Consider the following 16,581-nt stretch of genomic DNA (forward strand, 5'->3'; position numbering starts at 1 on the left):
ACAATTTTGCAGTTGTAGAATTTTTGAACTTAAATAAGCGACGTTGGCGTTGAGAATGGTGATCAATGCATATGTGCTCATCACGAAGAGCCTTCTTCTTATAGTATTCAGTGATTAGGTGCGCGCCGGAGTGAGTACCTGCAAGGTATTTTGACGCTCAAGTAAAGAAGAGTGAATGAGAATTGAGAAATAATGATTAGGCTTGAAAAGATAGTTTGTATGTACCTTGGGTATGCTCCCTAATGTTGTGTGTGTGGGCTATATAACAATTTTTCTAATAACCCAAGTATTTTAGATTATGATTCTTGGGGTGTTCAGATTTGACATAGTTCCCTGGTTTGAAGCAATGGAATGATTTTCCTTCCCCTTCTTAGTATACTGCGATATGAGATAAGCTTCTAAGCTCATAAGACGAGTTTCTTGGATCATAATAGACAACTCGTTTTGTTTACATATGTGTTTTATTAGGTTTCTCAGAATGAGAAAAGTTTATCTTGTCATGTAATGATGGTTGTGGTGGCGGCATTAATGATGATGGCGGGTTGTAGTGGTGGTGGTGGTGGCGGAAGTGTTGTAGAATGATGGTGGCAATGGTGCTATTAGTGGTGGTAGCAGGCTAGCAGCGGTTGTAGCGGTTGTGGTGGTGGAGGCAGCGGTGTTGGCTGTGGTGCTAACAGTGGAGGAGGATGGTGACAGCTATAACAGATTAAATATACTATTAAAGTAGCTTTTATGTAAACAATGTTATCAGACTTTATTTCACATCTATAAGCTAATTAAATAATCCATCATTTTAATGTAAAGAGTGAATTGATGGATAAACCTATACAATAATGTTAGCATTAAACAATAGATAAACTCATAATATTGTATAAATTTATAATATCAAACCTAATACGACACAACAAACAAGCCCTAAAGGTCATTTTTAAAACGGTTTTATCATTCTAACTTAAACTGATTACATCTTGTCCTAAATATTTATTTTAAAGCAATTTTTTTTTTTTTAAAAAGTCACTTGTGCGACTAATTGAAATGTGTTGGACAGTAATCTCTTCACCTTTTAAGACCAACAAGAAAACCTTTTTATCCTCTTTGGACCCAAAAGACACGAAGCCTCACCCAATAAAACCAATTCACTTGTCTCAAAAGCCCAAACTACAAAGAGGATAGCTCGATAGTGGATAATGACTTTGACAAAAATATGTTTTTGGAAAGGATTAGAGAAATTAGTTAATGGGTAATGACTCGCATATTGGAAACTCAAACCATATCTTGACGCTTTGACAAAAAAAAAACACATATCCTGACTTTGGCAAAAAAAAAACCATATATCTTGACTAAGTGTGTGTGTTTGGATCTTTATTCGCATAATTAATTTTGGTCAAATTGAATATTTTAAACGTAAGTAAAAATGACGTGATTCATGGTGAGAAATATTTAACACAAAAAGTGATTTCTAGCTAGTAAGTAATTTATTTTTGATAACTTTAATTAGAATTAATTTTGGGTGGGTAGTGACAAAAATAAGTACTACTACTAGCATATTTATTAGTAAAACATGGCATCATTTCAGTCCACTTTGAAGCTATCACCACTGAATCAAAATATGGCATTGTTTTGAATATAAAGTCTAAAACAAAGACTATTCTCTTTAAGCAGACCTAACAAAATAGGTAAGCTTAAAAATGCTGGTTGTGTTTTAAACAACAGTAATGCCCCCCTAAAGTGACCAATAGTAAGATGCTAGGATGTCATGTCATCTGTTCGACCAGTCAATTTTATATTCTAAATTTGGGTCCCTAAACTTCTTAAGTTTTTGCATTTTATCCCCAATTATTTATATATTGTAGTTATTTTTGAAATTAAAAAATTACATGTTTAGTGGCCTGGTAAAAAAAATAAATAGAGAAGATTACAAAAATGCCCCTTTTCATTCTATCTCCTCTTTCAACCTCTCCCCTCTCCTTCCTCTGACTACCTCTCCCTTGTCCCATCAGTAGCTCACCAGCAACCCACCGGCAAAGAGGACCACCACCGGAGATCTGGGTTTTTGCAAACTCAAGAGAGGGAATGGAAAGGGACCGAGCAGATCAACACTCAAAATCCAAAGGCGTTGATGTTGACCTGATTTAGGTCAGATCTGAATCTGAATCTAGTGGTGTTGTTGTTGGTCTCAACGAGAGGAGGCTTGATCTTCGCCTGTAGATGCACCGTGGAAGCTCGCGATGGAGAAGCGATGGTGGTTCAGCGACAATGTTCGCAGCGAGGCAGGGAGGTGGTTCGGCGCGGTGGAGAAGCTCAAGTCCTGCGGTGGCTATAGGGTCAGCGCGACGCGGTGCTCCGGCATGGTGGTTTGATCTGGCTTGCCAGTGCTTCCAACCACATCCCTTGCGGGTTCACAATCCGCTTCGGCAGCGGAGTTTTAATTCAGGTTCAGAGAAGGCTCGATGTTGGTGGTTGAGTGAGAAGGAGGAGAAGACGCGGTCAAGAGGAAGGAGAAGAAGTTTGATGAGTTATCCAAGTTCGTTCTCCTTTTGATTTAGAGGGTGGTTGTTTCGTTCAGGCCGCTCACACGGAGCAGGAAGAGGAAGAGCACGATGACACGGCGACGACGCACAACACGACAGAGAAGAAGATGAACAGTACGGTGGAGGAGAGGAGGAAGGAAGTTAATAGATTTTCCCCAAATCAACTTGAAATGTTTAAAAACCAGATAAATATTTTTGAAACAATACTGTATTTTTATCATTTTGTAAAATTTATAATATAAATAGTTGGAGTACCAATTTAAGAATTTTATAAATTAAAATGACATGGAATAAATCTCCACTTGGCATTCATTTATTGGATATGAAAGAAACAACATTATAACCCTCTCTCACCAACCATCATGTAAAAGTTTGTCAACAAAATATGCCTAAATGCGGTACAAAGTAAAGCACACAATTGTCATATTTTCACCCGGTTCTAAATGTTTCTGCTATTTATTTTTCTTCATGTATTGTTTTATGAATTTTCGTGTCATAACCTACATCAGCAACTATATAAACTTTCAAATCAAAATATCTTAATGGAGAACATAATCCAGACCAAATTATGAAAGGATGAAATTAAAAATTCTCCACAACGTTCGCAAACCCAGCCAGCCGTGTATTGGACAACAATTCAACATTTTGTCGGCCATATGCTTTACAATGTTAGATTTCTTTCGTTTTCTTGATCTATTTCATTAAGGGTTAATTAATTAGCACTTGTATATCAAATGCAGCGTACACCCCAAATTAAAAAAAGGTACTTTCCCACACAAATTTGTCAAAACACTAGCAATTGAAAAGAAAAAGCATAACATGTTACTATACCAATTGTTGGAGCAGTAACATACGCAGTACTCCATTATTCAGAATTTTTTCTCTTATTTCAGCAGATTTCGTTGCTTTTGTATAAAAAAATTATTGAGATTATTTTGAATCTCTTGTAATTATTATAAGTTCTACACAATTGAAAATAAACAAAAAACATCACGGCTTTATATTCCCTTATTTGTTGTTTTATGAATTTAATTTTTTTTCAGAAACAAATTCTAGAACCTAAAAAAATATGAAAAGAAAAAGTAGTTCGAAAGAGATTTGCTGTCAAACTAAAAAAAATTACATCATATATTTTTCTGTAAAAAAAAAAACAATTTTGGTGATTTTTTTATAGGTTTTAACCGCCATTTTATACCTTAATAGCGGTTTTTGCTTTTACTGTAGTTACATTCGTTATTTGCTATAAAATGTTAGTTTGGGGTTAAACGTGATTGCACATTTACTGTTTGGTATAAAAAGACTATTTAAACCGTCATAATTTACTTGTATAAAATGACAATTTTAACCACTATAAAATGTGTAGACAAGTTGAAGCAATAATTTCTAGCGGTCTCAAACATCTAGAAATAGGTAAACTAAGAAAACATACTCTATAACATTTTAAACCTATATGACAACGCTTGTGATTCCTATGAGTCAATAATCGTTTCTTTCCCTAGAGGACATAAGACAACAGTTTATCAATATGTTGTTTAAATTGGTAAAATAAAATTAATTTTCTTATGCAACTGTATCGCCACCAAAAGAAGAAACTTGAAGAACGTTAGTTGGTTTTTGGTCTCGAAGAAGGTCACATGAATAAGAATAGAAAAATGGGTTGATCTAGCCACTAAATGATAATTCTAACATGATTTTTACATTTCAATAGGTTAGTGTGGGCCAAGCCAAAGCTAATGTTTGCGCTAAGGTTATGGAGTGACCTTAGCATCGGTCAGCGTCGTCTCTGGCCGACATTAATTTTAAAAAATGTGTAACATCGACTGTTTGAAGAGATTGAGTGGGCTTAGCTGATGCTAATTAGTGTACCTGGTCAACGCTACTTTTAAGTAACAAAAATCTTTATTTTGACACTTTGTGTTAGCATGGCCAATGCTAACGATGTGTCTTAGAGTTGGCATTGGCGTCGACGCTAATTTTTTGACTTTAAATAAGCTCTTTCTTGTAGTGACCATGAAATCCACGAAAGTGCGTCAAACGCCACCCCGATTATCCTCACCGTGAGCTCCACCATATGCCTATTCATCATCAAGATCAACACGATCACCTCAATCACAAAGATGAACACCAACATCAAAACCCTATACGTGAGAGGAAAAAGCCACATTGGTAGAGGGGCTAACAATGAAGATGTCGTACTAGCACAACCTAGCAGCGACATTATCGAAGATGATGCCAAGGTCATTGGAACTGGGGGTTGTTATTGATGGAGTCACAAGGAGGCAGAGTTTGGGATGCATGGTGGTTGAGGGTAGGTGAGGGAATGTTTATTTACAGAAATATTCTTTTGTTACTCATTCAATTAAAACCATATAATTTAAGGAATATTTCGATAATCTTAAATCTAACAGTGTTTAATTATATTACCGATTCACTAGTGGATCAAAATATAAATAGTTCACCTTAATTTATGAACCCTTACAAATATCTCATGATAATATGTTTGTACTCCAATACCAATATATAAGAGAATACTATTATACTATTATATTTTTTGTAATTTGGTCAAGAAATTATACCAAATATATGGCATGCACATTATAAATGTCAAAGTGCTTTCTGCCCACTCCACATTATAACTTTAACAATAGGTCGCTTTACTAATTTTCCCCTTTTTGTTTTTTGTTTTACTCCTACTAAGAAATAAGAGGATTAGATGTTACACTAGTTATTAAGTGTTTTTGCCCCCTCTTTCTATGGCCACTTACGCGTTTGAAATGATCCTTAACTTTTTGAACAATATTGTAGAGGCAGTGTAAATCCCACCATAAATTTGCTTGTCATTTTCAGACCAAGTGAACACCAACCAAACAACCATAATAGAATGAGCTTTGAGAAAAATTTCTCGGAGATGTTACTACAAGTTAAAGGTTCAAAAATAAAGCAAAGTTTCATTGGTCCCTGTGAAGTAGTTGTGCAATACAAATATATGGTCGGTTTTGAACTTTAACTAGATAACATGTCGATCTTCCAATAAATCTGCAAAAAAATCTTAATTACGTTTCATTTATCTGGAATCCACTAGCAATGCAGAAAGAACAAGTAATAGCTCCTAATTACACGCCACTTTTCAAGTAATATTAGCCATGGAAAATGAAAATGGAAGCAAAAGTTAACTGCTACTCTGACTCTGGTTTGAATACACTGGATTAAGCTCATATATTGGATGCGTTACATTTCACTTATGCATCATACTGTTCATAATGTCCACTTAATTTTTGCAATATCAAATGAGGGAATACTTTTGTGTCAATTGAATATACCCATCCATTAATAATGTTAAGTAGACATGCAGTAAGTGTCGGACCCCGCTTGGAAGAACTTATTTGAACTTATCTAATAACTTAAGTTCTTATGCCAGTGTTTGTAAGGGTTTATGCAAATCATAAGTTGTTTTAAGTTTATTTTCATAAGCTACTTAGAATAGCTTATGAATAAGCGCTTAAGCTTGTAAGCGCTTAATTAAGCTGTGTTTACAAACGGGGCCTTAAGTGTTTTCTGTAATGTAAGGAATTTGGTGAGATGCGAAAATTAATTAAGAAGGAAAAGAAAAACAAAACTGAATTTGTATCCCTTCATATTTTAATCTCATATGACATGGTATCATTAGAAAGATCTGGACCTTTAATTACTTTTTTAATAAAATTTGATGGTCAGTATTATTTCCCGCACAATTTTAATTTTCTCTCTATATATTCATTAAGGATCTAGATTTTGTTAAAAAAGAATTCAAGGCTCAAATCTTTATATGATATAGTTATGTGAAAATTAACACATGGGGAAAGAGTCAAAATACTCGAATAATCCGCAAATAAATAGGCGAGATGCGCAAAGGAGCATAAATTAACCGGCTAACCTAACTTTCTTTGACTTTTTCATGAACAGTAGGCTTTTAATTTGAATAATTTTTTGTCAAAACGTATACACTCATACACTTATGCTTAAGAAACAAATCTTTTGTTACTTCGATCAAGTAAGAAAGGCAAGCTAGGTAGCTAGCCCCACATACCTAAAAGTTGCACTTATGAGGCCAACTGAAAAAAATAAAGGAAAGGAAAGGGAAAGGGGAGGAGGGCGGTGGTGGAATTGAGTGTCACGAAAAGTCTACTTAATACTACTATCACTTACTGCTGGATGGTTGTGAATTGTGATCATAGAACCACGAAAGCAACATAAGAGTGAGTCAATCACTTGTCGAGAAGCCCCGTGCGTGAAAACATGTACAACAGAGTAGAGAGACAAGAGTCCCCACACACACACACACACACACACATATATATATATATATATATATATTCCATGAAAACCTTTATTTCATCTTCATGTTTTCGTCAATTAGTTCTTATTCTTCCTACATATGTAACATAACATGGTTTGAAGAATTTTCTGTGGTGGTTATGAATAAAGAAGCAGATTCGGAAGAATCTTCATATTACTTGTGTTTTTTAATTTGTATAAATAAACGAAATGATGTTTTTATGTTGAATCATGTTTTAATTTTGAATCAGGTTAAAACATGATTCATAATTTGATACATGTTGTTTTTAATATATATGCTCCTTCATTATGTACTAAAGCTAATTTGTAGAGCAACTCTTCTAACTTGTAAACCATGCTTTTCTTAGTCTACGGTAGACAATATTTAAAGAAAAATATTAAGAAAAAAGCATCACCGATGCATAGAGTTTAACCCCTTTACGTAGACGTATGTTGGGAATAAGTGTGGGCATCACCCTCTCTTTTTTCATTTTATAAATTCCAGCATGTAAATTATTTTGCTATTGAGTTTGACTGTTTATTTTGCTATTGAGTTTGACTGTTTTTAATCTAATTAGCATTTAGAAATTAGAGCCTCAAGTGATTTCTGACTTTTCGGAAAAACTTTTAAAACTAATTTTAAGGTTAGAAACTTCTTGAGAAAATTATTTTTGACAAAAAAAAGAAGTTCATCTAGAGATGTTAAATTTTAAATTAGTTGATTGTCATATATAATTTTATTATTAGAGGATTTAAAGTTATCAACATGTGGTTGGTCTAAATTAAATAATGTATGACATATGCATAATTCATATTATCTTAACTAAGATTTTAATTCAAGTAAGTACGTACGTACGTGTAGAAGAAATTACTCCTCAAAAGAGCCACAAAAATATGAATATTCAAAGGATGCCCCAATGTAGGATTCATGTGTAAATAAAATTGGGTTTTAAGTTAAACAATTGAAAGAACAAGTTCATTTGTAAAGTAATTTGAGATTTCATTTTTTATGAATATTAAAAATATGAATTAAATAATATTTTTAAAAGAGAATAAAACTCATATTGGAATATTATTTTAAAAAATAAACTTTACGATCCCACGTTTTCTTTTTAATTATATCATATTTTGGAAGTATACTATTCAAAAGGGTTTTATATATTTACCCTTTACAAAATTTTTTTTTATCCCATTTTCACAAACTTTTTTTAGTTCATTTTTCTTTTTTATCACATCACTCATCATATTTTTCATTTATCTTTCATCTATTCTTTCTTTTTTCCTATCCCACTCATTGAAAAAAATTATAGTTATCCCTCTCAACAAATTACTTTAATTTTTCAAAATTTGAATTTGTATTCTCATACCAACCATCTAACTTGAAATCCTATATTCCTATATCACCCGCGATATGTGTGGGTTTTAGATTTGAACAATTTGAACAATTCTCTAGTTCATGTATTCAAAAAGATAAGATTTAAGAGGGAAAAATAAATCCAACATCAGGGGAGCCAATGGAGGCGAGGTCCAAGAGTTCCCAAGGAATATAAATATTGTCTTCATAGTAGGATGAACATAGATCCCCACACGTAACACCAACCTCCATTATTCCCAGTAGACTCAGATACCCTCAACCACCCATAAAAACACCCTCCTCTTCTTTTTATACTCTCTCCACTTTCAGTTTTTCAAGCACCACACCACCATTTATACACGCATAACAACACCTTACTAGTACTACAACTATTTCACCAAAAACCATTCTCGTCATGGCACTTGCAGTACCACCACCACCATCTTCTCCACACTCCAAACCCTCCCTCTCAGCTCGGCTTAACTCCCTCGCGGCTCAGAGCCGAGCTGGGAAGCACTTCAAGCTCACAGAGCGAAACACCACCTTCACCACTGAGCTTCGTGCCGGCACAGCCACCTTCCTCACCATGGCCTACATCCTCGCGGTCAACGCGAGCATCATCGCGGACTCCGGTGGAACTTGCACCATCTCAGACTGCATCCCCATATGTTCAAACCCAAAAATTCCACTAAGCCAATGTACTGGCCCAACTCACCAGGTAATCCGACCCGACGAGTCATGCAAGTACCCGCCCGTCAACCCGGGCTACGCGTCATGCGTGGAGAGGATTCGCCGAGACCTCATCGTGGCCACGGTGGTCTCCTCCCTCATAGGGTGCACCCTGATGGGCCTATTTGCTAACCTCCCTTTGGCACTTGCACCGGGTATGGGTGCAAATGCTTATTTCGCTTACTCGGTTGTCGGGTTTCACGGGTCGGGTACTGTACCATATGGAACAGCTTTAACGGCTATCTTTTTAGAAGGCTTGATATTCCTCTTCATCTCAGCCGTTGGATTTCGCGCCAAGCTAGCTAAACTCGTTCCAAGACCCGTCCGAGTTTCATCCTCTGCTGGAATCGGTCTCTTCTTGGCTTTTATTGGGCTTCAAAATGGTGAAGGTATTGGGCTCATTGGATCCAGCCCATCAACGCTTGTGACACTTGGTGGCTGCCCAAGATCTGATCTGACGGCGTTAGCTCCGGTCATAACAGCAGCTAACGGAACCGTTAGCTTGCTTCCAGGTGAGCAATATTAATGGCCATCAGAATTATTCCTCCTCCTTTAAAAATTAAAAACTACTAAAATAGCTTGTTGAAAAATTACTTCTTACAAACATGAAAATGTCAGAGAAGAAAGCTTGAGAAGAAAAAAACGCTCCACAAACGTACATGTTTATATGTGTGTTTTACTATGCAATATGATGGTTCATCATCAGTTATTTTAAGTTTTCAAAAGAGCAATGTTATTATCAACATGTTTTTTAGCATTTTGCCACTCCAATAATGATACATGAATCATCAATTATGGATATATTTTCACACACTTTTTTTTCTATATCATTCTTTTCATCAATCATATTATATATCATGTATATCTTCTCTTTTCTTATCTAGTCGGATCTACCCTAAAAAGTGTACACGAAAGATTATCCTTGCTACTAAGTTATATTCTTTCACTTTCGTAAGCCCCTTGTCATCATTCAAATAGAGAATAAAGAATATATTAAAAGAAGCATATTAAATAACTCAGATACCTTGTCTAAAAAATGCTTCATATTAAAGATTCTTTCAGAAATAAATAAATAAGATAAATCAATTTTTTTACTAATTACTATATTTTTGTTACAGGTGGGACAGTCTCAGATAATATATTGTGCTTGAAGGACAGGATGGAGAGTCCAACATTGTGGCTAGGTTTAGTTGGGTTCGTGATCATAGCCTATTGCATGATGAAAAACATAAAGGGAGCAATGATATATGGCATCGTTTTCGTCACCATGATCTCGTGGTTCAGGAACACCGCTGTTACCGTGTTCCCAGACACTGACTCAGGTAACGCAGCGTTCCATTACTTCAAGAAAGTGGTGGACGTGCACGTGATCAAGAGCACTGCAGGGGCGTTAAGCTTTAACGGAATCGGAAAAAGCACGTTTTGGGAGGCACTCTTAACATTCCTCTACCTGGATATCTTAGACACTACGGGGACATTATATTCAATGGCAAGATTCGCAGGATTTCTAGACATCAACGGTGATTTCGAGGGCCAGTACTTCGCCTTCATGGCCGACGCGTCGTCCATCGTGGTGGGGTCTCTTCTGGGGACGTCACCCGTGACGACATTCATCGAGTCCTCCACAGGGATCCGTGAGGGAGGACGTACGGGGCTGACGGCCTTAACCGTGGCCGCGTACTTCCTCCTCGCGTTCTTCTTTACCCCGCTGTTGGCGTCGATTCCACCGTGGGCAGTAGGGCCGCCGTTGATCTTGGTGGGTGTGATGATGATGAGATGTGTGGTGGAGATTCAATGGGATGACATGAGGGAGGCTGTGCCCGCGTTTGTGACGATCTTGCTGATGCCGTTGACGTACTCGATTGCTTATGGATTGATAGGGGGGATTGGAACGTACATTGTTTTGCATGTTTGGGAATGGGTTGAGGAGTTTGTGAGAAAGCACGTGACTATGAGGAAGAGCTTGAAGGGAATATCCAATGAAGATAATGTGAATGGGAATCATCATGTAGAGAATGACCAAGGAGAGCATAAAGCACTCGAAGTTTAGAAATTAAATTTAAGCGTAGATGGGATATGTATAGAATAGAAGCATATATAATTGAACAACTTAAATATGCACTTGCAACATATTGTCTTTTTGATGCATCGTGGTGTCTTTTCATGTTACTCTTTTGTAGAGGTGGGGGGAAGCAGGAAAGTGATGAATTAGGGAATTAATGAGATGTGTGTGAAAATTAGGATATGTGCATGATGAAAATCGGAGCAATGTTGGATATCTAATTTGTGGGTTGTTGACCTGATATTGGTACATCATGAATGTGTTTGTGGGGTTCCAATGTATCACTGAATCAAATAGTTAAGAGTTCCCTCTATACTCGAATTCGGAAAATAATACATACACACTTTAAATACACTTTCATTTAATGAAATATAAGAATAAAAAAAGTAAAATGTAAAAGATATGACAGATGATGTGATGAGAAAAAAATAGTGAAAAAAGAAAAAGAAAGTGTTAACATATCAAATTTTATGAGCTCTTTATTTACGTACACTATTTCAAGCTAGTTGGAAATTTTTTCCCTCACACTCATTCCACCTAAATAAGCATTTTTTAGAATACAAGTTGGATCGATATTGGTCTAACCAGTCTTATTTGGAACCAATTGTAATCGATTCGGTCACTTGAAAAAATCAATAGATGCTAGAGCCAGTTGAATCGGTCCAAAACCGGTGCTGGAAATCAGGTTAAATAAAAATTGATATTTTTATTTGTTCATTTAAATTAATATTTTTTATCATTTATTATTTTTTTTTAGAAGAAGAGAAAGAAGGAAAAATGACGCCCTTCGTCCTAATTTTATAAGACTTTTGCATGCTCACCATTACACGAATGTTTGGAGACCGCGTTGTATCAATCATTACAATGTGAAGGATCCAAGTGGCAAGCACCTTGTCAAACAACCACTTCACAAACAGATGCGGCTCTTCCCATTCGAAGGACTTCGGGTAAATAAACCATTTGAAATGACACTTGAACTAAGACAAATCGAACCATAATTCTTAATTTTGAAAAGGGTGTCTCTTAATAATTTTTATCACTTCGGATACTCGAGTATCTCATGTGAGTTTCGACCTCGTGTGTTAGAATAGTTTGCGATTACCTTGAACCAAGAAGTCGATCATCTCATAAATTTATAATCGGACTGGGAGAAACTGTTATGACATATTTATAATAGGAACATAACACAAACCAACCTATATAAAGAGGTCCCACATATTAATGAGAATTAGGATTATTAACTACAATAAGATAAATTTAAATTCTGATATGAATCGGTTATTTTGTCTGTATCCCTTTTATAATTTAATCATTCAAGGCTTACAACAACGTACTATATATATGAGAATAAAATACATATTCAGGTACTCATTCAGTCAATCATTCTACCATAACATTTATATTCTTTCTCTCAGTCTCGCAGATTTGAGCGTCAAAGTGTCTTATAAACATCCACCACCAAATATCAATCAATAAACGAGACAATAACTAGAGGGTTAGAGGGGTTCATTAGAGCAAATGAGAAAAAGTTCAATCAAAGTCAACATTCAAGTTCGGAGATTCATACTCGAACACTAACTTGCACTATAATTTGTAACAAAGACATATTATAAACTATCTAAGTTACAATATTTATTACATACTTCCTTCGTTACTATCTATCTATCTATCTATCTATCTATCTATCTATCTATCTATACTATATATAAAGGGAGAGTTTGTGCAGCCTTAGGGGCAAACTTGTCATTCACAATTAATTCAAAAAACTATGAAAGTTGAGTATGGATATTTTTGTAAAAATGCAATTTATTTCACTTAGATTGAATCTCAGTCGTGTTGTAATAATTACTCAAGGAGTAATAATGACATAATGTTTCAAAATGACAAGTGTGTTGATTTTGCATTGAATGGATTTGAATGAAGTCCCATATAGAAAGTGGAGCAACTTTTCAAAGCATTTACATATCATTAAATGCCAACCATTCAACAAAGAGATAAAGAGAGGATATAGTGTCACATGTGCATGGTTTGGTAGTCCCAAGCTTTTATGTCACATGTTCCATTCACACCACCCCTCGCCGGTGTCGCCACTGGCATGGGCGTAGAGGCGCTAGTGGCGGCTTGTAGACGCATCGACGGCGACGACGACGCGATTGCCGTAACGTCCGTTTGTTTTGCTCGTTTTAGAATTCGAATTTTGCACCTGTTCACGAAGGGTCGCAATTATTCACATATTTGTTGGTAACAGACATAATTTATGAAGGGTCGCAACCTTATAAATTGTTCTGTTCTTGCCTATAAATACAGTGCATGTTCATACTTCAGAACACACAATCATATCCTCTGTTTTCCAGAAAACACTTCGCTGCATTTCGAGTTTTCATTAGTCTTGTGCAAACTCGAATCAAGGCTGATTATCCTAGGTATTCCTGCATCCAAACTCTAAGACGAAATTCAGAGAGTGCTTGAAATACTTTAAGGAAAGTGATTTCATCACGATCAAGCCTGTTCATTTCTAACAAGCCGTTAATTCATAAACAACTTCAAATTGCCTAATAATTATTTACCAAAAAAAGTGTCTAATAATGGAAAAAAAAAACCATTCAAATTCCTATAACCTTTAATGCAATTTAGAAGTTATATAAAAATTAAGAGATTAATTGAGAAGAAGTTAAAAAATTTGTAACCTTCAAAATTGGTTTAAAATCCTTCATCAAAGTATCTAATTATGACATAAAAATAAATAATTAAATCTAAGAGAAAAAATCATTCCACTTCTACAACTTCATTCTCATTTACTTACTATATAAATAACAAAAATGTCTTCATCTCAACACACAATTACCCACTCAAACATCTTTATCTTTGAAATGGTTTCTCACACTTTAGCATTGTTGCATATGCCTCAGTCTAAAAAATAGATAACTTGGTTTGCAAAAGAACCATTGTTTATCTCCCTCAAATTGAGGCTGAAAGATAAAGCTCGCAAACATAATTCATCAAACTATGGATATTCGACCAACGACACAAGTAAGTTTCTTACATATCAATGTTTTAATTCTTTCTTTTTTCTCATCTAATTTTTTCTATAAGTTTAACATTCATAAATCCACCTTTTTCATATAATGTCCAATTCCAACATAGAATCAAATCAATCGAGTCAAGAAACTTTTGCGAGGATTCAACAATCTAACATTTCTAATGGTTAAAACAACTTTTATTTTTGTTATACTGTGTTGGTGTTTGGTTAACTAAATTGCTTTTATATATTCTCTAAAAATCTTTTCAATGTAAATATTTGTAGAAAACATTGTACCAAAACAAAACACAAATGTGTGAATCTCCCATGTCAAGGTCTTGACGCGAAGCAGAAATTCACCGATTCAAAGAAACCATGTTGATGGCCAAGGAACCTCTACAAGCAATTAACAACCTTGAATTGTAGTCTCCCCCTTTCAGACTGTAGTGTTTTTTTTAATAAAATGTGATCTATGTCCAAAGTGCACTTTTAGATATTTTTGGTTTGGTTTAGGATGTCACCATTGTTGACTATTTTGGTGTGTGTTCAATATTGTGAAATCAATTAAGATGACGCAGCAAAAGAGAGAGTTGTAGAAAGTAGACTTTGACTTCCATGTTGAATGTTTTGTTAGATTTGAGTTGTCACCTTAGAGTTGTTTCTGAGTGATCTAACAATACCATTCAGGATATAAATTTTTGACATAGAAAGTGGTTCACTATTATCACCACTCTCATTTTCATCCGGAACTTCATTTGACTATTCCATTGGCTACCTTGGTATCAAGAGAGTCAAGCCATCTTTCTGAGTACAATAGAATTTTTTAGTTCAGTCTTTGTATTATTAAGTAAAATTTTCATAAAACAATACCACCATTAAGATAACATGATTCTTTTCCAAACAATTTCTTAGTAGAATAATTAGTATTCATGAGCCATTCGGTGTTCATATGTTTGTCCTTTTCTATGGGATGAGAAATAATTAATAGATTGCTTACAAAATAACAACAATGTCAATTTAATCTTCCTATGTTCTATCATTCATTAGACTCGCCCCATAAACTCAACAACAACAGACGTAGGAACTATGCTAAACTTATTGAAATTAGAAATAAAGTTAAAAATATAATTAAAAATGGAACAATAAAATTAAAATTGATAGTCAATGGTTAAATACCAATTTGCTATTTAACTTTTGTTTGAGTAGTTTTTTGGTACCTATTTTAATATTCAGATTATATATCTCATAAGCACAGTCAATTTATTTTTTATGGCTTTAGTATGATTGACATACCTTAACTGATAAAAATATCTATAAAAATGTCAATATAAGGATGAAAGATTAGGATTCTCAAGAAATTCTGAGTTGAATAAACTGAAATGACAAATCGAAATATAGAAATCATGATAATGAAATAATTTAATTGACCTACAGTAGATAGGTTTAGTTTCATGATGAAGGTATGAAAAACGGTAGAAAGGGGGGGGGGTTTGAATAACGTTTTCAGTATAGAACTTCCACCTTAAAGATTTTGACAAATCTTTCGAGAACTTAAGTGCTAAAGATAAGAGATAGAAAAGCACACAAGGATTTTATCCTGGTTCACTTGATAAATCACTCAAGCTACTCCAGTCCACCCGTTAAGGTGATTTCTTCCTTCTTAGAATGAAGGCAATCCACTAATCAGGTAAGAGTTACAACTGCACTTGAAACCTACAAGTGACTAACAATTACACTGACTTAGCTCACACTAAGATTCACTCTCTTAGTCTTCTCTAGGATCCGATCAGCCTTGATCTCCTAAAGGAACTAAACAAACTGTTTATCAAAGAATTGTTTACAAGAGATTTGCTTTTAAAAAGCTAATAGTAAACTCAATGAATTTCAGATGAAAGAAAGCTTAGAAGAATTTAAGTTTGTCTTGCGCGTATGTGAATGCTTCTAGCCTTTTCTTTCAGTCTTCAGCCTCTTTATATACTCCAAGGATTAGGGTTGAGCGTTGCATGGGAAATGCTACCGTTGGAGGGCAGTTCTGGAAAATCCAGCTTCTGCTGTGTCTGAGACTGTTAGGTAGGTCGTCAGGAAGGTACAATTGCTTTTGTACTTGGATAGCGACTTGACCTTTAAACCTAGGAGACTTCTGATCAGGGGAATGCTTCATATTGGAACTTGTGAAGCCGGTTGATCAGAGTCAGAGGGAAAGCCCAGATCCTCTGACCATTGTTTCTTCTGGTTCTGAGCTCAGAGGGAAGAACATGGTCTTCAGAGTATCTTGCTTCTGGACAACAGAATTTCACTAATCAGCTTCTAGATCTTCAGAGTCTTCTACACCATCAGAATATCTGAGCCTTCAGTGTTTCTTGGTTATCAGACTTTCTGGATCTTCAGAACTTCTAGTGACTGAGTCCACATCAGAGTTTGTATAACTTCAGAACTTCTGAAGCTTTTCCACTGTTCATACTGAACATGGTGAATGCGAAAGCGTTGCTTGGGTTGCTCTTTATACACAGTGTTCCTGATTTGTGTGAGATTGAGTTGAGGTCAGAGCCTGTAAATAGCACACTCAGAGAAA

At 35.2% G+C, this 16,581-nt stretch overlaps 1 protein-coding gene across 1 annotated transcript; it reads left to right on the top strand.

Annotated features, from left to right (window-relative positions):
- The first annotated feature begins 8,409 nt into the window (after positions 1–8,409).
- LOC130728061 (adenine/guanine permease AZG1-like) lies at positions 8,410–11,271 on the top strand. Its single transcript, XM_057579393.1, has 2 exons — positions 8,410–9,440; positions 10,047–11,271. The coding sequence occupies exons 1-2, from the start codon at positions 8,615–8,617 to the stop codon at positions 10,976–10,978; spliced, it is 1,758 nt and encodes a 585-aa protein (XP_057435376.1). The 5' UTR covers positions 8,410–8,614; the 3' UTR covers positions 10,979–11,271.
- Positions 11,272–16,581: the final 5,310 nt, after the last annotated feature.

Source organism: Lotus japonicus, chromosome 1 (assembly GCF_012489685.1).
Source record: "Lotus japonicus ecotype B-129 chromosome 1, LjGifu_v1.2".
Taxonomy (NCBI): Eukaryota; Viridiplantae; Streptophyta; class Magnoliopsida; order Fabales; family Fabaceae; genus Lotus; species Lotus japonicus.